The sequence below is a fragment of the Lynx rufus genome, unplaced genomic scaffold (assembly GCF_022079265.1).
Source record: "Lynx rufus isolate CCGP_SWC_20201006 ecotype Redwood Valley unplaced genomic scaffold, mLynRuf1.p SCAF_29, whole genome shotgun sequence".
In the NCBI taxonomy this organism is placed as follows: Eukaryota; Metazoa; Chordata; class Mammalia; order Carnivora; family Felidae; genus Lynx; species Lynx rufus.
Window position 1 is genome coordinate 3,182,704 of NW_025814844.1, and position 23,630 is coordinate 3,206,333.

A 23,630-nucleotide genomic window follows, 5' to 3' on the forward strand; every position below is an offset into this window, starting at 1 on the left:
TTGGTAGTCCGCGCCGTTTGAAAGCAACAGTTGAGAGCCGCAGCCGCCGCCGCAGCCGCCGCTTCGGCTCCCGCCCAGCCCGGCCTGACGCGGCGTCGCGCCCCCCGGGAGCTGCGCGAGGCCGGCGGTCGCGCCGGCTCTGCTCTGCCGCGTCTGGCACTCCGGGGCTGGCCGGGGAGCGCCCGAGGCGGGGAGAAGCGCGGTGAGACGCTGGCCCCAGCATGTCGCTGCCGCCGGAGAAAGCCTCGGAGCTGAAGCAGCTCATCCACCAGCAGCTGAGCAAGGTGAGGGCCGCGGGCGCCGGGCGAGATCGGGCCTCTCCGCCCGCCTTTGGTCCTGAGCGCCCGACCTGGCATCCCGAGGCCCGACCGACGGCGGCGCCTGTTTGCCGGGGACACGAGCGCAGGCTCTGGGGCTCAGAGCACGGCTGGGCCGTCTCCGGGTGTCCAGCCGGGGCCGCTCTCTAGCCTCGCTGAAAGACAACAATGCCGGCAAGTGCTAGTGAGAGTTTGAGGTGACGGAACGTGGGAGAGTGATAGCGCAGCTGTTTCTGGAGATCAGATCGAGTACAAGTTGTGTTTGGAGCAGGTGTATATTCAGAGGTCTGGAATTGGAATTACTTTAAGGGTGAAACTTGTGTCTTTCAAGTTGAACCAAATCAGCAATTCTTAAAGAAGTCATGGAAGGGAAGTTACTGAAGGACTTGCAACGAAAAGCGTTTGTGATGTTTCGAAGCTCAAGGAGAACATTGTTGAGGTGCTCAACTGAATGCAGTAATCTGAAATAATAAAAGCTACGGTTTATTGTACACTTGCCAGGCTTTCTGCTCAGTGTTCAGCATTTTTTGGCTAAGCCTCGCAATATGGTCTTGGCAGGGCATTATTTTTTTTCCAGATTCATAAAGGGTGAATAAGTTAACTCAGGGTCACATCTAGTAAGCAGACTTTGAGGTTCTCCAGGTTTGTATTCTTTTGATTATACAATTCTCTTTCAAAAGGTTTGCTTTGGTTGAATGTTATTTGTGGGGAACTGATAACAAAGGTAGCAGATAACCAGCTGAAATTATTCCTAGAATTTGTACTAAAAAAAAAAAAATCATCCTAAATTTTTTTTTGGTTTTCTTCCTTTTAAAAATCTTAACCTTTATTCTTATTGAATTCTGGTAACAATTTTACATTTACTATTATCTTGAGAAGCCTTCCTGAATTTTATCTATCTACTCTCCCATCATTTTTTTTTTCCTTTGGGTGTTTTAGAAAGAAATTAGCTGATTGGCAATGTTTGATGACTTTGTAATGTAAATGGTAATTCGAGTTTTCTACGTAGATGGATGTCCATGGCAGAATAAGAGAAATCCTTGCTGAGACAATACGGGAAGAATTGGCACCTGATCAACAACAGTTATCAACTGAAGATTTGATCAAAGCCCTTAGACGTCGGGGAATCATTGATGATGTGATGAAAGAACTTAATTTTGTTACTGTGAGTAATCTTTTAGGGGAAAGATTTTGAGAGTATGTTCTCATGCTTAATGCCACTTATAGGGTCCATATTTGGGGCCTCTTTTTAGGAAAACCACTTTAAAATGAGACAATTTGGGGGAGAGCATGCAACTCTTGTGGTTTGGAGTCTTACATTGGGTATAGTGATTTCTTAAAAAGTAAAATCTTTAAATAAACTTTAAAACATTAAATAAATGAAATAAAATGTTAAAAAAATGAATAAGATCATTTTCCCTAATACTATCTTTACTTCAAATATAAGCTAACTCTACCCTTGAAAAATAGCAAGTAGGATTATGTATCAGTGAGATTGGAGTTACATACTATATTGCTCTCTCTACAGAATTTTCTATTGTTATTCTCTGGTTCTGTAACTTTGAGTATACATATTTTAGTTAAATTAGGTCACCATAACCTAGTTCTTTTTCACTAGTATTGTTCTATAACGTTTTTGATTAGGCATATTTTTTTTAATACATTCTTTTGGAACTCCATTGTGATTAACAAATTATCAATTTCTTTAAAAAAATGATTGCATAAGAACCTTCAAATCTCTTCATACAAATAGGTCAGTAATGGGATGATAGTCTCTTAGTGCACAAATTAGTAAGTAGGTCTTTTGAAAATGAGGCAATAATGAGAAACTGTGACCTCAATATCTGGGTATTATAATGTAAAAATTGGATGGACTGCATAATACATCAGGGAATAAGTTTTTTAATACAGCCTCTTTTTTTGGTTTTTGAGGTTTATTAACCCATTTGTTTAAAAATTGACCCAGTAACAGCTTCTGCTATGTGAATGTCATTTCCTTGTTAAAATTAGTTCATGGTAGAATCATAAGGCAAATGTTAGGTTTAGAAAAAGTTTACCCTTGTTTAAGACATTAAGAATTTGTTTTTAGCATTCTGTGGACATTGGTTGAAGGCTGTTTAATTACTTATCAAACTTTAGGAGTGACCAGTAACACCACCTTTTTTGCAGACTTTTCATTATTTTAATTATGTAATTATTTAATTAGGCTGGGAAAAGTTTCCTTGAGGGGGGCTTTATACTATTTACTTAGTTCCATTGTTGCCATTCCCTTGCTTAGTTATATTTTTTCTAATTTGTTTTCATTTTTTTCTGCCTTTCTAGGACAGTGTTGATCAAGAACTCCCTTCCTCTCCAAAACAACCTGTTTGTTTCACTGATAGACAATCAACCTTGTTAAAAAAAAGTATGTGTATTTCTTTTTAACATTGATTTCATTTTGGATAGTACTACATATTGATGTGCTATAGTGTTTGGTATTTGATAGAAAACATTTTTTCTTTCTGGAATGAGATACTAATATTTTTATGATTAATCATCCAAAAAAACTTAGATTCTGTTTTGCATGAAGTGTGTATTATGTCAGAAGATTTAACATGTAGCAGAGTGGAAGCAAAAACAGGATCACCTGTTGCTCATGTTTTAATAATGTATTTTATAAACACTGTACAGTCTTTTAATGGTAATTACTTTGTCTGAGTTTGTGGAGGTGAAGGAGTGTTGGATAAGCAACTAAAAAGTAGATTTCTTAAGCATTGGCTCTGACTCCTTTCTAGCTGGGAGAGAGTAGCCAGCATATAAACTCAGATAAAAATATTTTATTATGTATCTATTCTTCCCTGGTTGCAAATGGTCCTGGTATACAGTAAATATGTTACTTTTTCTTTATTTAGTCTTTGATTTTATTTCTGTCAAGTTATTATTTCCTATTGTCTTGATCACATTCCTTAAGTTATTTGGCAGTTTCCTCATATATATTGCTACACTTTACAGCTAATATTGATCCAACACGGAGGTATCTTTACCTTCAGGTTTTGGGTGGAAAAGCTTTCTTGGAACATCTACAAGAACCTGAGCCTTTACCGGGACAAGTTTGTTCAACCTTTACTTTATGTTTACATTTTCGAAACCAACGTTTTCGTTCTAAACCTGTTCCATGTGCCTGTGAACCAGATTTTCATGATGGCTTTTTACTTGAAGTACACAGAGAAAGCTTGGGTAAGAAGCAATAATAAATTGTCATTTAATTGAGTAAATCTTTGTTAGGTTTTATTGCAGAACAACCATAAGACTTTTGCTGTAATGAGAGATTTAAAATGAGTAAATCTCCCTAGGTGTTTTTTTTCTCCCCTCTTTTTTATAAAATCTACTTCCACCCGCCTTCTTACTTTATTTTCTGCTACTTAGTTTTCCTTGAAGATTATTTTTTTACTGCTTTAATGGTTGCTTCTTTTGTAATAAACACTTAAATGCCTATTCGGTGCATTATACAATACTAGGCAAGTGCTGAGGATATATCGGAGGATGAGTCATGATTCTACTCATTTATAAAAGATGGCTAGATTTATGATGTTACATAACTTTCAAAAATAAAAAAAGTTTAGATGGGAATCTATAATTCTCATAATTTTAAAGTTGTGATAGTTGATTCCTATAATTATTTTACATAGCTTCTGTAAATGTATTTTATGTTTTGGTTAGCAAATTTAGCAAAGTTACAGAATTATACCTTTAGAATTTTAGATTACCTAAGATGGTTAATACACTATGAAAAAAATTTTTTTCCCCTCGTGAAAAATGTTGCCTTAATTAGGCTGTTAATGGCTTCACATGCTGGCTCCAAGGTGCCAATCTTTCAGTTTTGTGTAGATAATACAGTGATTATTTCTGGAGGTTTAGGGATAAAGGTAGTTTAGGGGTTAATGTTGACATATTTGAAGGCTTTTTATTATGGTAGATTTTAGTTAAGTGCTTTTGTTTATTTTTTTTTAAGTTTATCTTATTTATTTTTGAGAGAGAGTGTGTGTGTGCACACAGGGGTGGGGCAGAGAGAAAGGGAGACAGAATCCCAAGCAGGCTCTGTGCTGTGAATGCAGAGCTTGATGTGGGCTGCAAATTCATGAACTGAGAGATCATGACCCAAACTGATATCAAGAATTGGATGCTCGGGGCGCCTGGGTGGCGCAGTCGGTTAAGCGTCCGACTTCAGCCAGGTCATGATCTCGCGGTCCGTGAGTTCGAGCCCCGCGTCAGGCTCTGGGCTGATGGCTCAGAACCTGGAGCCTGTTTCCGATTCTGTGTCTCCCTCTCTCTCTGCCCCTCCCCCGTTCATGCTCTGTCTCTCTCTGTCCCAAAAATAAATAAACGTTGAAAAAAAAAAATTTAAAAAAAAAAAGAATTGGATGCTCAACTAACTGAGCCACCCAGGCGTCCCTAGTTAAGTACTTTTAAAGAACGGACTTATCTCTTAGGGATGAAAAACCCTGATATGCATTGAGTAACTAGATGACTCATCACAATTATTCTAGTTTTCTCAAAAGTTAGTGACAAATTTGGGATAGTACTTTTTTAATAATTTGTTGCATACTTTCTGAGGCATTACTGAATTATTTCATTTGGTTTTATGTAAGTTTATTATTAGTATTCTTTGCAATAGAACTGTTCTATGTTGGCCATAATGGAATATGTAATGTGGTGCATTTGTTTGGTTTATGTTGCCAGGTGATGGAACTAGAATGGCTGATTCAACAACAATGTTATCAATAAGCGATCCAGTTCATATGGTGCTAATCAAAACAGACATATTTGGTGAGACTACTTTAGTAGCATCCTATTTTCTTGAATGGCGATCAGTTTTGGGCTCAGAAAATGGAGTGACCAGTCTTACTGTGGAACTTATGGGTGTAGGTATGATAACTAATCACTGTTACCTTTTTGTAACCAGTTTGTTTGTAAATACATTTTATGTTTTCTGAATGCCTTTATAACCCAAGAAGGAAACGTGTAAAAATTTCATTAGAATTACAGTTGGACTCCAGTATTACAGTCTTAGGAAATGTCTTGAAGTGTGCTATGACTATAGAACTTCACAGTCAATCTGACCTTGTCTTAAGGAAAAAAATTTTTATGGGAAATGAATAGAGAAATTTTGATAGCTTTTTTCTCCTCTCCATATCGATCTGATAATATGTAAGGCTGTAAAGAAAATTAAGATTTTTCACACACATGCATGTATGCATATGCAAAAATCTTATAGTTCAGCACACTCCAATGTTCGGTGCATCCCCATTAGTACTAGTGTCTTCCTACAGCAGTAATTCAGATGTGGAGTTGATATTCTTCCATCCTGTTACATGTGGGAATGTGGGACTCAAAGAGGTGTTAACTTGCTCATTGACAGGATCAGTGAGTGAATAGTACTCTTTGAGGACAGAGGTGGTGTGGTGCCTGTCTTACCATTGTCTCCTTGGACTCTTTCGTACTTCTTGATGTGTAATACATACTGTATTTGCTAATAACAGTGAAAAACAAAATGAAACCTGCCAGTATTTTATGCATAACCTGTAAGGGAATTAGTTTGGTATTGAAACTAAGTCACAGAATCAAACCTGGCTTGTGGACAGTATAGCTTTAGTACTTTAGATTTTGGTAAGTCAGACCCAGAATGTGTTTTTCCTTAAATAGAAAGTAGGGGAAAAAAATTTATGTGGGATATTTATTTTCAAAAGAGATACCCATTATTTGTCTTCAAATATAGGCCTAACATGATTATCATAATAATGACCAAGAAACAAGTGATTCACCAGTGAAATAGTAAATAGTTCTGGTATAAAGTGTATTTGTTTTCTGATTCCTTAAATCCAAGCAAGGATTGAAAATTTGTACTCACAGGTGATGTGAAAAATGGGAAGAAATAAATGGGAATTACTTTGGATGACAGAGTATAAATATTTTCTGAGAGTGAGATTTTAATAGTTGTTTTGACTTTGTTTTTAATGTAAATGTGGTTGGCGTACATTTAATGAGATTAAAAATTAAGAATCCCAAATCAATTAGATCCCAAAAGTCCCTTAAAATGTGATTAGGAAGGTCAGAAAATGGGTAATCTCATAATTAGATAAAGGCCTTTGTACAAAATAAAAACTAATTTGATCTGGCTCAAATAATATGAATATTAAAGGTGATGTTGAATATTACCTATTTCATGTAAGTGGAAACACAAAATTCTTAAATTATTTTGGTTGGACTTTGGTTGACTAAGTATACATAGTTTTGAAACCTCTGAAGTTCTAAATATTTATATTTATAGGCACAGAATCAAAAGTTTCTGTGGGAATTTTAAATATAAAACTTGAGATGTACCCACCACTCAATCAAACATTATCTCAAGAAGTAGTGAACACACAGGTAAATAATTCTGAATTTCTTTTCTTTGTGTATTTGTTTTCGTAGTTGTATATTTACCTGTTGATCCTAGACAGTGTTTTCTTAGAAAATTATCATTTATTAGTTTTAAGCAAGAGAATGACAATATGATTATTAAATTTTTGTCTTGGGAGAATAAAGATCACTAATATATGTAGACCAGATTGTAGAGAGGGTATGCAGAAACAGGGAAGTCAGGGGCTTCTGGGTGGCTCAGTTGAGTGCCAACTCTTGGTTTTGGCTCAGGTCATCTCACACTTGAGATGGAGCCCCGCGTCGGGCTCTGCACTGACAGCGTAGAGCCTACTTGGAATTCTCTCTCCTTCTCTCTCTACCCCTCCCAGCTGGTACACACACGTGTGTGTATGTGCACATGCACATGCTCTCTCTCAAAGAAAAATTAAACTGGGAAGTCAGGGGCTCTTACAAATGATGACGATGATGGTGGTTTAGATTAGGGTAGTGGTAGAGATGGGGAGCAGTATGTAGAATTGTTACGGTATTTAAGGAGAAGAAATAGAAATTGAAAAAATATATTTTTTAAATTTCAAGCTTGCTTTGGAACGTCAGAAAACTGCAGAGAAAGAACGATTATTTCTTGTATATGCTAAGCAGTGGTGGAGAGAATATTTGCAGATTCGACCCTCACACAACTCCCGGCTGGTTAAGATTTTTGCACAGGTTTGTAAATTGCATTGGGAAAGGTTCACATCTGTATTTGAGATTTACTGTTGTATATGTAAATTTCATATATATGTAAATTTCGTGTATGTAAATTTCATATATGTATAAAGTTGAATTTGTAAAATGTATTTATTCCAGACAAATGGAAGTTTATTTGTAAAAATAGAATGCTGATTTTGTGATACTCTCTTTTACTAAGTAGGTGAGTAACATAACATAATCTTTGTTTTAATTTGGTTTTCATTTTCAGTTCCTTTTTAAAACCTTTTTTAATGTATTTGATTTAAAACAGATGAAAACCCATTTTGTTTAACTTGGAGTGTGTCCCTGACTGATACTTAGTACTAAATAATTAACTACTAGGATACTTTGTGGTATTAGTTTTCATGTGCAGAATTGGGGCTTTGGGCATATATGCTTAGACATATATGTTGTTAGGGTATTTTTTTAAAGACAGTGTTACATGTAATAATTTTATTTAGCCAATACATCTGAGCCAGTGACTAGTCATATTTAACTGCATCATTTCAATTATGTATCTCTGCCTCTGTTTTTTCTTGTATCCCATGCCCATTTTCTCTCATTAACAAATCAGCATAAAATATATGATCAGATCCTTAATTTGTGTAATTCTGAGGAACCATTCAAATATTTTATATGTATTCAGTGTTTTATAGATGCTTTTATATGAGTATAGTATGGTGTTATTTTGAGTAACATATCTCAAATCCTGTGCATTTGTCTAGCTTTACCCTGGGATGGGCTAAGAGTGGTTCAATTTCTAGATGAGGAGCTTAGGAATCGGAGAGCCTAGTTGATGAGTGGTGGAAATGAGGGAAAAGGTTTCTCACTTTCTGATCGCATTGTCTGTACATTGTTTGGGCAGGTGAGGTGGCAGTGACATCAGGATGGGGTGGAGAGAAACCAGTCAAAATATAACTGGCTCTTTACTGTCTATTTAGTCTGAGGTGAGATTCATTGCCATGTGGAATCTGGGACCAGAAGACTGGGTGGGTGAGGAAGTGGATCAAAGAAATGACAAATGAAAGAGGAGGAGGAAGAGGTTGAGATATGCAGTTAAGCAAATCAGGGAATGGGGATTTTCATGCAGAAAATATTACTTAAACAAGTTCTCGTCTCTTAAAATTCATTGTAAGAATATTTGAACCACATAGGTCATTAGTTTCATGGTAACCATATGAGATTGTCAATTTGTCAGGCATTGCCACTTTTGTAAAAATAAGCAGTATAAGGGATAAAGGAATGAAGAATCTTTCCTAAGATCAAACAGCAACTCAGTCTTGGAGACTTTATTAAGTTGCACTTTTGCCTAGTGCTTTTTTAGCTTGATGGGACCACCTCTCTCTATATAGAGAGAGTAAATAAACTGTTTATCTTGCTGCTATTCCCCAGAAGTGTTTTTTGCTGCTGCTTTCTATATTTGATTAGATAGGAAATTAAGGAGCACCAGTTACTTAAGGCAGTCAATCCAATCACAAAAACTATAGTTTTAAACAAAAGAATATTATTATATAATATAATTAAATTATATTTATATATAACATAATATATAATATTAAATTATACATGGTCTGAAAATGAATTTCCATTGCTTTCAGACACAAGAAGAAATAGTTTACAACAGTACTATCCTTCTGGAGTGATGGAAATGTTCTCTGCTGTCCAGTATGGTAGCCATTGTGCTATTGAGCATGCAGAATATGGTCGATGCAATAAAGAACTGAATTTTAAATCTTACTTAATTTTAATTAAAATTTAAATAGCCACATAGGGTTGGTGGCATTCTTAGTGGAAATTCTTAATTCTTAGTGGACAGTGCAGGTTTAGAAGCTGAAATATTGAAATTTTCAAGACATTTAGTTTATGGGGACATTTATAGGAAATATTGCTGTAATGAAACATAGGATATATTTGTATTCTAAGCTGCTACTATTGATGATTGATTTAGGGCAAATGCATCCACTTTTTAGGTGCTCATGCCTTCCCTATTAGTGGAGTTGTAAGAATAGGACTAAATGGCTTACTCAGGAACTCAGTTAATTACCTTTATCCTAACCAAACATCTGTGGAATCCTCAGAGTCATTACATTTAATAATCATTGTACTTTTTCTCCCTCCCTTGCTTGTTTTGCTACAGTACAATAGTAATTAACTTAGTCATAGCTTTTAAATTTTCTAGTGCAAGAAATTTTTAAAAAGTTATAGAAGTTGATCTTTGAGGCCATTAAATTTTAGGAAAATGTTATAAATCACTTGAGGATTGAGATTATCTTTTTAATGTTGAGATTGTGATTTCAGGACTTAATATTCTCATACTACACTAGATTAACAATAATACTGAGTTAATGAGTTAACGTAAAAGAAATCCAAGTAGTAGTTTTCTTTTTTTTTTTTTTTTTTTTTTTTTAAATTTTTTTTTTTTTCAACGTTTATTTATTTTTTGGGGGACAGAGAGAGACAGAGCATGAACGGGGGAGGGGCAGAGAGAGAGGGAGACACAGAATCGGAAACAGGCTCCAGGCTCTGAGCCATCAGCCCAGAGCCCGACGCGGGGCCCGAACCCACGGACCGCGAGATCGCGACCTGGCTGAAGTCGGACGCCCAACCGACTGCGCCACCCAGGCGCCCCCCAAGTAGTAGTTTTCTACTTGTCTCTAAAATTAGAATCATGATTTTCTGTTTTAAAAATGAGTACCTTGTGGGGTGGCTGGGTGGCTCATTTAGTTGAGAGTCAGACTCTTAGTTTTGGCTCAGGTCATGATCTCAGGGTTTGTGGGATTGAGTCCCATGTGGGGCTCTGTGCTGACAGTACAGAGCCTGCTTAGGATTCTCTGTCTCTCTGTCTCCACTCTCTGTGCCCCCCCCACCCCCACGTGCACACTTGTTCTCTCTCTAAAAATAAATAAATAAACATTAAAAAAAAAATGAGTACCTTGAAATACCCTATGCTTAAATCTCCTTCCTTTTCCTGTCTCTCTTCCTTATTTTCTTTATCTGTCTTTGGTTCTTCATTCTATTTGAGGTTTTGTTTTGTTTTGTTTCAACTGATCCCTTCATTCTGTCTCTTTCTGATTCCTAAGATAGCATGGGGGAGATGGAGACTTAGAGACTACCATGGATGTGTTTGAGCCAGGAGGTACAGTGGGGTGGGAGAGGACAGGGGAAAAAATCAGTGCCTTTTAGAGTTGAGGACCATACTTATGAGTGAAATCATAACATTTTGCTCTGCATCATATAAGAATTCATGGACTTTCTCATTATAATTAAATGAAAATGATAGGATTTTTTTTTATTGCTAAAGTATGAGATTGTATTGGAGAAGTGATGTTTTTGTGGTGTAGAAAAGACATCTATAGTTCCGATAATTCGAACAGATGATGTTTCTGTTGGCTGAGTTAGGTCTTATTTCTGAGGAGCCTTGCCATAATAGAGAGTGTTGTCTTTGAATTTTGAATAGAAAGTAGACCTTTGACTTTGTCATCTCAGTAATCAAGAAGTTAAGGGAAATGTGGGCTTTTATAATATTAACTCTAAAAGCATAGTGGTAGACAGTCATCAGAGACTTTTGTATGCACTGTAGCTCTTTAGCTCAACTCCTAGGATATATTCTGTATTTGAAATGTAAGATGTTTTTCTAAAATGATTTTCGAAACTCTGCTTTCAGTTGACTTGGTTAACAAATCGTTGTTTCCTCTGGATCTCCCAAGTGTAACGGAAACAAACAAAATGAGCTATGATAATTTGTTGTTGTGTCAGTAAATCAGAAAAGCTATTGTTTGAATACATAGTATTAAATTCTGTATGATAATATGAAAGAATAGTTTGGCTTAGAGCCCCTCTCCATCCCCTACCCACTTGCCTATTCTGTTTTCAGAGGAGTTCTTTTTTTTTTTTTTTTTCAGTTTTATTGAAGGATACTTGACGCATATAATTGTATATATTTAAAGTGCATGACATAATGACTTGATATACATATATGTTGTGGAATTACTACCAAAATTAAGATAATGAACACATCCATCACCTCACATAGTTAACTCTTCTTTTGTGCGGTGAGGATGCTCAAGGTCTATTCTCAGCAACGTTCACGTTTACTGTATTAACTACTCATCATGCTGTACGTTAGATCGTCAGAACTTACTCTTCTTGTAACTAAAAATTTGTACCCTTTAGCCTACATCTCCCCTATTCCTCCCTCTTCCCAACCATTCTATTCTCTATTTCTTGAAATGAACCTTTGATTTGTTTTGTTTTGTTTTGTTTTAAGGTTCTACATGTAAGTGACAACCACCATACAAGATTTGTCTTTCTCTGTTTGGCTTATTTCATTTGGCATAATACTCTTCAGATATGTCCATGTTGTCATAAATAGCAGGATCTCCTTTTTTATAGCTGAATGATACTCTGTTGTATATGTAATATCACATTTTCTTTACTGATTCATCCATTAAAGGAAATTTCAGTTGTTTCCATACCTTGGATATTGTGAGTGATGCTGCAATGAACATGGATGTGCAGATATCTCTTTTACATACTGATTTCAGTTGCTTCAGATATATATCCAGTAGTGAGATTGCTGAATCACGAGAATTCAAGTTCTTATTGTCACAAGCTTTGGAGTCAGACAGCTCAGGGTTTAAATCCCAGCTCTATTCCATAACACCTGTAGCTTCAGTTTCTTCATTTATAAAATGAAAACAGTAAGAGATGTTAAGAGGACTAAAAGAAAAATTACATGCACAGCCCTCAGCTTCCTGGTGCTGGATGCAGGGTAAGCATTCAATAAGTGGTGGTGTCCAGAATTCTTTTATCCCACGTTAATATGTTCTAAGAAAGTGTTAAAATCGGGGATGATTAATCTGTCATTACAGTGTTTTCCCCTCTTCCCCCAGGATGAAAATGGGATAAATAGACCAGTCTGTTCCTATATTAAACCACTTCGAGCTGGGAGGCTTTTGGATACTCCAAGGCAAGCAGCAAGATTTGTTAATGTCCTTGGTTATGAAAGAGCCCCGGTTATTGGAGGAGGAGGTAAACAGGAACAGTGGTGCACTCTGCTGGCCTTTCTCTGTAGAAACAAGGTATCCTACATATGTAATAGAATTGAAAACCAGTACATCTTCATTATTGTGAATTTATTGCATTTGAAAATAATTAACTTAGAAAAATGGATATATTGTCCGTTTGAACTAGTCAGAATCTTTTGTTTTCAATACATAAAGAAAAACCTTGGCATCTTTATTTTCTTGTATAGCTTCTTATTTAGTGTAATATGATTTTTGTGAGGTAGAGACAAGTAGTATAGTGTCAGAAATTAAGATATAGAGGTAAATTAAACAGTGAATTAGAGATGGCGCTGGGACCAGAACTATTCATGTGTTAAAATCTACTTAGATGATACATTTTTTTTAAAAGAGAAAATGGCAGGACAAAGTGAATATGGAAAAAAGTCTTGGATTGCATGGTATTGTGTTTAGTTCAAATATAAGTATATATTTAAGAATTTGTGTAGGGGTTTCTGGGTGGCTTAGTCAGTTGAGCGTCTGAGTTGATCTCAGGTCATGATCTCGCAGTTCATGGGTTCAAATCTGACGTGGGGCTCTGTTCTGACAGCATGGAGCCTGGAGCTTGCTTCTGATTCTGTGTCTTCCTCTCTGTCTGCCCCTCCCCCACTCATGCTGTGTGTCTCTCTCTTTCTCTCTCTTTCTCAAAAATAAACATTACAATTTTTTTTTAAAAAGGCACATTGTTGATTTTTATTTTAAAAAATTGTGTAAGTTTATTGATGTTAAATGAATTGATTTCAGTAAACTAATTTTATAGATTGTGTGTGATATTTCCTAATCTGTGTTCTAAAAATTTTGATAATATAAAAATGAGAGCATCTTTAAGCATTCCAGTTCTACCAAAACAGAAGAAAAGAAATTTCTTTATTGTTTTGAAATAATTTTGTTTAGTTTGAGGTTGTATAAATAGTATGAGTATTCATTCACAAGGCAAAGCTTATCCAGTAGAACCTATTTAAGATTAGAGATTGATTTGTCAGAAGGATTTTACCTTAAAAACAATTGAAAACTTAAACATTATAAAAAAATTATTTTGATTTATTCTCAAGCTGTGGTTTCCAAAAGTTGTGTTTATGGATTTTAGCTTTTTAACTTCAAATATAGTAGGAATGGTACATATTTAAAATTATTATGTAAAAAATGCTTTTGCAAAGCAAATAATCATCCCTTTGATTCACTATTATGTTCGCCTGAGTTTGTTTAAAGAGAAAGAATATCTTAAAATTAGAATCTTGAAAATTATTGAAAAAGTTATTCTTGCACAAACAGCAGCATTACAAGAGTAAAGGTGCAATTTCACATATAATTCTATTGCCGGTTTTTCATCTCTTCTTATATTTTTATATTTTTCTCCTGTGTATTTATCATTCTTTCTATAATTATAATTGAGATATAAATAAAATTTTGTGCCCTGTAATTTATACATTATAATTTAACATTATGCTATGAACATTTTTCCATGTGTTGCTATAATTTTTATGATCTCCATTTTAAAATGGTTGTCCGTATAAGGTTTTCTTTAGTTGACATACAAAATCTACTTAACTATTTTGCCATTGTAGTAATTGTTTCTCTTGTCTACAGTAGGCTTGCTTCCAATTTTTTGATGTTCTTGTGAGTAAATTTTTCATTGAATATCTTTGGGAGTATTATTTTTCCTTTGAAATTTTTAAACTATAAAATCTCAGTATAGAAATTGGGTGTAAAAGATGGATATTATATTTTTCAAAAGTCAGTGATTTTATTTTTTTTTTTAATTTTTTTTTCAACGTTTATTTATTTTTGGGACAGAGAGAGACAGAGCATGAACGGGGGAGGGGCAGAGAGAGAGGGAGACACAGAATCGGAAACAGGCTCCAGGCTCTGAGCCATCAGCCCAGAGCCTGACGCCGGGCTCGAACTCCTGGACCGCGAGATCGTGACCTGGCTGAAGTCGGACGCTTAACCGACTGCGCCACCCAGGCGCCCCCTTTTTTTTTTTTTTTTTTATAAAATTTTTTTTTTTTCAACGTTTATTTATTTTTGGGACAGAGAGAGACAGAGCATGAACGGGGGAGGGGCAGAGAGAGAGGGAGACACAGAATCGGAAACAGCAAAAGTCAATGATTTTAAAATGCTATTGGTTTTAGTGTAGTTAATAAAAAAAAACAGCAGTGCACGGGCACCTGGGTGGCTCAGTTGGTTGAGCCGCTGACTTCGGCTCAGGTCATGATCTCACAGCTTGTGAGTTCAAGCCCCACGTTAGGCTCTGTGCTGACACTCGGAGCCTGGAGCCTGCTTTGGATTCCGTGTCTCCCTCTCTCTCTCTGCCCCTCCCCCACTCACACTCTGTCTCTCTCTCTCTCTCTCTCTCTCTCTCTCTTTCAAAAAATAAATAAACATTAAAAAAAAAATCAGTGCAGAGCCACTAATACAAAGTTTGGGGGGAAAGAAATCATCCCCCATGCTAACCCTGAACTTGTTATTTTTGCTTTTGTATATTAATTACCCACAGTCCTACACTTAAATACATATCTTAATATAATTGCATCCTTACTGTTTAATATTTTGATTTTTTTATAGAATATAAGATATATTCTATTTTTGTGGTTTTCATAACATTTTTAAGATTTGAAAGTAATAAAACATTGTCAAAGAAAATTTAGAAAATAGAAGGGAAAATTATATATAATCTACCATAATTATTGCCACTGTTGGCATTTTGTTCTCTCATTTTTCCTAGTATTTATTGCCTTAAGATGATTACATATGGATACTGTAACTCATTGTTTTGAGTATTTTCCCATGTATTTACATTTCTTAGTGTATCATTTGTCATCTTGTCTGTTCATGTCCTTTAGCTAATCATCTTTAAATCTTGCTGCATTTCTATCTATGTTTTATGAGTTTTTATAAACTTTTGATATGAAAGCTCTCTTTTTAAAAAAAAAATTTTTTTTTAATGTTTATTTATTTTAGAGAGAGAGACAGAGGGCGAGCAGGGGAGGGACAAAGAGAGAGGGAGACACAGAATCCAAAGTGGGCTTCAGGCTCTGAACTGTCAGCACAGAGCCCAATGTGGGGCTCAGACTTCTGAACCATGAACCATGAGATCATGACCTGAGCTGAAGTCAGACGCTTAACCTGCTGAGCCACCCAGGCAGGCACCCCTGAAAGCCCTCTCTTAAAGTATACATGTTATGACTATCAGGTTTGTGAGCACTGACTGTGTAAAATAATTTAGGGTCTTCTAAAATTAGTGTATTTTGTCCCCCCACCATTGTTTCAGCTTAACACTAGACTTATGATTAAAAGTGAAAAAATTAATATTCCCTTTTATTGTAATTTTGTATTTGAATATTTGATGAGGAAACAATGTGAAGGAATAAATACTTAAATTCATTTCATTTTCTAGGGTGACTGTGAAGATCATGCTAATCTTCTGTGCAGCCTTCTTCTTGGATATGGATTAGAAGCCTTTGTGTGTGTTGGGACTAAGGCAAAAGGAATACCTCATGCATGGGTTATGACCTGTGGAACTGATGGAACTGTCACTTTTTGGGAGAGTTTAACGGGACACAGGTTTGTCAATTCAGCTTACAAGGATATTAAAATGAAGATGCATATGTTTTAAATTATAAGTTCTTTGTTTATATTGGTACCCAAAGGCACATACCGATAATTTTTATTATTGGATCCTTTTTGATGACTATGTAAAAAATTACTATAGTTAAAAAGCTGTTAAATTTGAAGAAAATTCATATACCTAGAATATTCTTTACCAACATGATTTTGGTGGAAAAAAAAAATTACATTTTACTTTTAATTGTGTAATTGGGATACTCTTTTTCTGATGTTTTTCCCCAAGCCTAAAAATAAGCTCAGGTTGTAAATCATGATTTCTTTTGAAAATTTGATGTCACCAACTCCACATTGGTAAATCCACTGTATACTTTTTTTTTTTTAGTTTTTCTGTCATCATATTTTTTAGAGTTCAGTGCTCCCTCCTTGCTAGGATCATTTCTTTCCTTAACTTCTCCCATAGCACTTTCAGTTTTCATTATTCCTGTCTGGCTATTCTCAATTTTCCTTTATCTTGTCTTTATTTTATTTATTTATTTTTTTTAATTTTTTTTTTTCAGCGTTTTTTATTTATTTTTGGGACAGAGAGAGACAGAGCATGAACGGGGGAGGGGCAGAGAGAGAGGGAGACACAGAATCGGAAACAGGCTCCAGGCTCTGAGCCATCAGCCCAGAGCCCGATGCGGGGCTCGAACTCACGGACTGCGAGATCGTGACCTGGCTGAAGTAGGACGCTTAACCGACTGCGCCACCCAGGCGCCCCCTTTATCTTGTCTTTAAATATTGGAGTTCTTAAAGGCTCAGCCCTGGGCCATCTTCTTCTTTTTCTGAATTTTTCCCTGGTTGATAATCATTTTGGTTAGTTATGCCTAATAATATGTAGCTAAATTATTTTAATTGTATTATCTGAGATGAATGTTTTTGATCTTAATGATTATACATAGAATATATTCTCATGTTAAAGTAGAGTTGATTAAAAAATTTTTTTAATGTTTATTATTTATTTTTGAGAGAGACAGACAGAGCAGGAGTGGGGAAGGGGCAGAGAGAGAGGGACACACAGAATCTGAAGCAAGCTCCAGGCTCTGAGCTGTCAGCACAGAGCCTGATGCGAGGCTGGAACCTACGAACCGTGAAATCATGACCTGAGCCGAAGTCGAATGCTTAGCCAACTGAGCCACCCAAGTGCCCCCTGAGTAGAGTTGATTTTTATATCATACTATGTGCCATACAATTACTGTGGATAGAGTAATTGTAGAAATATAAGAAGGAAAAACAAATATTAAACTCTAGTCTTGGGAAATAGTTATGGCCTTAAGTGTTCAAATAATTTTCTTTCTCAATAAGATGCTGCCTTCTTAATTTTTAAGTTCTTATTATATAAAATTATGATTTACTTCTTTTAGGTATATCCACAAACCTGTCAATCCTGATGAATCTCCAGTTGCTGAACAGCCCAAGCCATTGTACCCATATCGAACAATTGGTTGTGTTTTCAATCATCAGATGTTCCTGGGAAATTGTCAGCCTTCTGATTCAGTAGAAATATGTGTGTTTGATTTGAATGATGAATCCAAATGGAAACCCATGAGTGAAGAAGCAATCAAATCTGTGTGTGCCCCAGGAGCTACAACATCCCTTCCTCCCTTTCCCCCTCTATGTGCATCTACAATTGATGCTTCAGTAACAAGTAATGAAATAGAAATGCAGCTAAGGCTACTAGTGTCAGAACACAGAAAGGTAATTAATACTGAACTTAGTAGTTTCATGCATTTTTTGTCAGTTGTCTATGTATTTAACAATTTTGGGAGGGGTGCAGGTGGGATAGTACAGTCACTTTTATACCGGAACAAAGCAAATTTAACAAAGCAAAGGGCAGCAGAGTTCCTGCCCTTAAGAAGCTTATAGTTTTGAGAGTCAAGAGAGTTAAGTTCTGAGACTCAGAAATTTCCAAATATACCAATACTTGTACTGTTTTTTCTTCTTAAGTTTATTTTGAGAGAGATGGAATCCCAAGCAGGCTCCATGCTGTCAGTGCACAGCCCCGATGCTGGACTGTATCTCAGGAACCGTGAGACTGAGAGTTCTTGACCTGAGCTGAAATCAACTCACTTAACTGACTGAGCCACCTAGCACCCCACCAATACTTTTAAAATTTATTACTTCCTTCTAGAAATAAAGAGTGGTGAACTAGTTCAGATTTTGTTAAATACTACTGTTTTTATTTCTTTTTTGTGAAGTACTTACTCGTATTATTCCCTATTGAAAATATTGGGTTATAATTTTTTATATCCATTTTTTCCAGGTTAGTTTTGTTTGTTTTTTTCTTCCTATTACACTAACTTAGGTAGATGTAAAATTACATCCTTCTAGCTTTAATTTGCATTTTCCTGATTACTTATGAGGTCAAACCTCTTTATTAGCCATTTTGATTTCTTTTGTAAAGTACATTAAAGAAGACATAAAAAGCATTAATCATAAAAGATTAGTGTATTTTAAGAATTTTTGTTCATTAAAATAAACCAGTCAGAGGCTGAAAAGAGCAGTACTGGAATGGGGAAAGTTATTTGCAACACATATAACCGATAAAGTACTAGAATCTCAGAAAATTTATTTCTAATTCACCTTTTGATGAATCCTGTTTTCTGTGTTTCTTGAGGCCATCAAAGGCAAACTGATAGATATGTTTTCTGGGCTCCAGTTACTATTAGCTTTGGCCTCTAAAATCTGCCATACTTACTTGCTAATTCATCAAAGCATCTAAAAGTATTTTGGAAAATATTTAGTCTGGCATTTGTAGTTCTCAGCAATAGGTTGCTCAAGGATCTAGTTCACTACACTGCTGGGAATGAAAGCCCCTCATTACTGCCCCTTTCCCTCCATCACTCATACTGCATTTTAATTTTCTTAGGTTTTGTTTACAAACAAAACCAGTATTTTATTACAGTATAAGAATTTGAATAGAGAAAGAAAACAGGGGTGCCTGAGTATCTTGGTTGGTTAAGCGTCTGACTCTTGATCTCAGCTCAGGTCACGATCTCACAGTTCACCACCCACCTCGGGCTTTGTACTGACAGTGCAGAGCCTGTTTGGGATTCTGTCTGTTCCTCTCTCAGTCCCTTCCCTGCTTGCATGGTCTCTGTCTCGAAATAAGTAAGCTTAAAAAAATTATTCTTTGTTATTATTTTCTTTAAGTTTATTTGATTTATTTTGAGAGCACATGCATGTGAGCAGGGGAGAGGCAGAGAGAGGGAGAGAGAGAATCCCAAGCAGTCTCTGCACAGACAGCCCTGACCCAGGGCTCGATCCCACAACTTTGGGATCACGACCTGAGCCGAAACCAAGAATCAGACACTTAACCAACTGAGCCATCCAGGCACCCCCTCCAAAAAAATTTAAAAAATTAAAAAAAAAAAAAAAACAAAACAAAACTGAGCTAGATATCAGTGTTGATCACTAAGTTAGTAGTGCCTGTAAATCAGCAAGTGAGATTTGCTTTTGCTGCTGGAAATAGATGGATGATACTGGACCTTTGAGGTCACTTGGAACCAGTAAAAACCTTGAATGCAAAATCAAGAAATGCTAGAGATTTATTATATCAAAATATTTAGAATTTTGAGAAGTTTTTTATGTTTATAACTGTTTTTAAAATGTCATGTGTCTGAATATCTGTAGTTTCTCTGATGTATATAAATGAAATCATAATTGCCTTCAACATTCCATAGAAACATGTTTTAAACTCCCTGAGGGCCTATAGCATGTCTTTTTCATCTTTTTATCTCTTTACGGTATAAAAGTTAGTGTTTTTTTAAGAGTTAATGCTCAATAAATACTTGAGTTTAATTATACGTGCAATTCATTTGTTGACTTTTCTCCCCTACTACAGTTAAATTTATGTTGGAGCTCTCAAATTAAGCAGATTCAATCGTATTATTTAAAGTCAAATAAAATGTGATCTCAAAATTCAGTGATACCGTGTTTTTCATAGTAGGACTACTCCACGTGGTCTTTTCTAGTGGATATTAAGGAAGTATAGGATTTTGGAGCCTTTACTAACATCATTGTATTGAAAATTTTTTGTTGGGGGTACCTGGGGAGCTCAGTCAGTTAAGCGTATCTGACTCTTGATTTCAGCTCAGGTCATGATCTCGTGGTTGTGAGATTGAGCTCCTTGTCAGGCTCTGCGCTGACAGCATGGATCCTGTTTGAGATTCTCTCTCTGCCCTGTCTCTCTCTCTCTCTCTCTCTCTCTCTCAAAATAAATAAACTTAAAAAAAAGAAAAAAACATTTTTTCCTCTAAGAAGTAAAACCAGATACCTTATAGTTCCTTTTATTTTTTATTTGCATGTGTCTTTATAATAGTTACTAGAAAGTTTAAAAAATTATGACAGGTTTTAAGAATTTTCTCTTGGAATATGTTAAAATAGTCAACACTTAACAATTGGTTTCTAAAATATTAGTGTATTTCACCTTTTCTTTTTTTCTTTTGTCTTTTGATTGCTATAGGATCTTGGTCTCACCACTGTTTGGGAAGACCAGCTTTCCTATCTCTTATCACCAGCTTTGGCTTCTTATGAATTTGAGCGTACAACAAGTATATCTGCAGGCAATGAAGAATTTCAAGATGCCATAAGGAGGGCTGTACCTGATGGTCACACATTTAAAGGGTTCCCAATACATTTTGTATATAGAAATGCAAGGCGTGCATTTGCCACATGTCTTCGGTGAATGACTTTTCGAATTCATAAATGTTATTATTGGCTTAGCAGTTTTAGCAATCTGTTAGTCTGGTTTTTTAGGAATGATTTTAGAATCACATAATGAAATTTTTTTTTTTTTTAATTTTTTTTTTTTTTCAACGTTTATTTATTTTTGGGACAGAGAGAGACAGAGCATGAACGGGGGAGGGGCAGAGAGAGAGGGAGACACAGAATCGGAAACAGGCTCCAGGCTCCGAGCCATCAGCCCAGAGCCTGACGCGGGGCTCGAACTCACGGACCGCAAGATCGTGACCTGGCTGAAGTCGGACGCTTAACCGACTGCGCCACCCAGGCGCCCCCACATAATGAAATTTTATAATGATTTATTTTCCTTGCCACAGATTGTGAGTCTGAAATGTAGCTCTAGGTAGTTGGATAATTTTCCCATTGATTTTGGTGCAATATTAGTTGAAGATTTCTGATCTTTTCTAGTGTAATTTTTTAAATTTATACACTGTGAGGAAATGTTCTATATTTTGGATAGCTTAACCAAAATTACAGGGCTGTTGGTAGCAGAGACAGGATTTTTCAAAATTATTTTAAATGCTGACTTACTTGGAAAAAAGTAAAACCTATGTTCACTTCTTAATTGAATAAATCTTCTTTCTTCTGTAGGTCTCCTTTCTGTGAAGAAATAATCTGTTGCCGTGGAGACCAGGTGCGACTGGCAGTTCGTGTCCGAGTTTTTACTTACCCTGAATCTGCATGTGCTGTTTGGATCATGTTTGCTTGTAAATATCGCTCAGTATTATAGGACTAACATTTCTGTAAGAATATACCTGTGTTTTATTGGAATTTTACACATTGTACATTACTAGCTGTTTAGAGGTTCGTTATTTTAAAAATCATATTCTGGCTTGGATGTCATATTTTACTATTGTATATACCTGACTGAAAATGTTTGAAAAAAATCATGTATGTATTTAAAAATTAAGAATGACAAACTTGTATAAATCTGAGTGGAATTTAGTATAAATTAAGTGTTTATTTTAATAAATGCTACTTTGTTTACAGGTATTCAGTAGTTTAAATATGAATATAAAATTTACCCAGTTTTCTTAGAATTAACAGGCAATCAGAGAGATACTTATTTGTCTGAGGGTTTGAGCCATAGTAAAGTCAATATGGAACATTATTTTTCATAGCTTAAATGGGATTATTTTATATAAATAGAAATTAACCTCACAACAGATTTATTAGGTAAAAATACATCTTGATGAATTATCACTTTAGTGGTTTACCCGTGGCTATAGGGATATTTATGACTTTCCAGGGATTTATGGGAGGACTTCGATGCAAGAGCAGGAAAAACTAATACCCGAAAACATAAATATTAATAATAAAAAAAACTCACAGAAAAGTACATGAATAATTTATAAGTATTTGATTGAATTATCATAAAAATGAATTGAGTATTTTAGAAAAAATTTATCATACTCTTTTTTTTATGATACTGATAAAGTGTTTTCTATAATTAATTTTTTTTAATTTATTTTTTTAAGAGAGACAGAGTGCAAGCAGGGGAGGGGCAGAGAGAGAGGGCAGAGAACAAGCAGGCTCCAGGCTCTGAGTTGTCAGCACAGAGCCCGACGCGGGGCTCCAACTCATGATTTCTGAGATCATGACCTGAGCCAAAGTCGGACACTTAACCAACTGAGCCACCCAGGTGTCCTTGTTTTCTATAATTAATATTTGCAGTCTGTTGCTGATTTTCTGTAGTCAAAGGATCCATTATTAGCCTCTTCATGGATTCCATTTTATGAACCCACATTTGTTTTTCTTTCTTCCCTTTTTTCATTGTGATAAAAACATCAGTGTATATGTAACTACTCTAAATGGGAGAATCATTATGTGAGGCCACTGGAAAATAAACATATGTAAGGGACTTCCTTCTGATACTTGTTTTAAAATCGAGCAAGCCTTTTTTTTATATATAAATTTTTTTTAATGTTTATTTATTTTTGAGAGATAGAGACAGTGCAAGCAGGGGAGGGGCAGAGAGAGAGGGAGACACAGAATCCAAAGCAGGCTCTAGCCTCTGAGCTGTCAGCACAGAGCCCAACGTGGGGCTTGAATCATCAACTGCAAGATCATGATCTGAACCGAAGTTAGATGCTTAACTGACTGAGCCACCCAGGTGCCCCTAAAATTGAGCAAGGTTTTAAGAGAGCAACAGTGAACATTAAAAAAGCTATAGCAGTTTCACTTTTTGTAATAAACTGCATGATGTGGTAGCTATGACTGTCCATTCAGCACCTCTGTGCACAGTTCTTGATTCAATTGCTTTATCCATTGGTCTTCTTAAGAAAGCACCTGTGCAAGTTTTTCTTTTCATCACTTTACCTCACCATTGCAAATAAAATGATTTAATGTTTTTTAAAAAAATTAAAATCTAGAGGTAGCCTAAAATTTACCTTTTATTTTTATATATGGTATTTATGATTTAGCTTGCTTAAAAAGTCTGAAAATATCCCTCTTCTCAATTTTCTTTGAAAACAATAATCAGATATTTCTTGTGAGACTGACATGACTTTAGATAATTAGAAAAATAAGAATTAAGACTTTTTTATTCTGTTGTCAAAATTACTCATAAAGCTATCAATAGAGAAAATCGCTTGTAATTTTCACCTTTTGGAACAAACTATTTATGAGGCACATTCTAAGAGGCAGACTATGTTAGGATGAAGGCTATATTATCATTGAGGCTGGGCTTCCTGCCTTACTGTACCAGAGTAACACATGTATCCATAATGCACCTTTGGTATAAATTCTGAAATAAATTTCCTTTTTATGCACT

At 35.7% G+C, this 23,630-nt stretch overlaps 1 protein-coding gene across 2 annotated transcripts; it reads left to right on the forward strand.

The window, feature by feature from the left end:
* The first annotated feature begins 152 nt into the window (after nucleotides 1–152).
* On the forward strand, nucleotides 153–22,291 carry CEP76 (centrosomal protein 76). 2 transcript variants are annotated; one of them, XM_047090340.1, is made up of 12 exons: nucleotides 154–284; nucleotides 1,327–1,482; nucleotides 2,640–2,721; nucleotides 3,309–3,533; nucleotides 5,037–5,222; nucleotides 6,625–6,722; nucleotides 7,293–7,421; nucleotides 12,338–12,526; nucleotides 15,906–16,072; nucleotides 17,479–17,812; nucleotides 20,580–20,797; nucleotides 21,449–22,291. In XM_047090340.1, the coding sequence occupies exons 1-12, from the start codon at nucleotides 222–224 to the stop codon at nucleotides 21,585–21,587; spliced, it is 1,986 nt and encodes a 661-aa protein (XP_046946296.1). In that variant the 5' UTR covers nucleotides 154–221; the 3' UTR covers nucleotides 21,588–22,291. The 2 variants fall into 2 exon arrangements, with proteins under 2 accessions (XP_046946297.1, XP_046946296.1); XM_047090341.1 differs by lacking the exon at nucleotides 20,580–20,797 and having other exon boundaries at nucleotides 153–284; nucleotides 21,449–21,548.
* The last annotated feature ends 1,339 nt before the right edge of the window (nucleotides 22,292–23,630 follow it).

Bases quoted from the DNA above. Each gene is read 5' to 3' on its own strand.
- CEP76 (XM_047090340.1), top strand. From the start codon at position 222: ATGTCGCTGCCGCCGGAGAAAGCCTCGGAGCTGAAGCAGCTCATCCAC. The intron at 6,723-7,292 runs GTAAATAATTCT...TTAAATTTCAAG, and splicing joins AAGAAGTAGTGAACACACAG to CTTGCTTTGGAACGTCAGAA. The intron at 16,073-17,478 runs GTTTGTCAATTC...TACTTCTTTTAG, and splicing joins GAGAGTTTAACGGGACACAG to GTATATCCACAAACCTGTCA.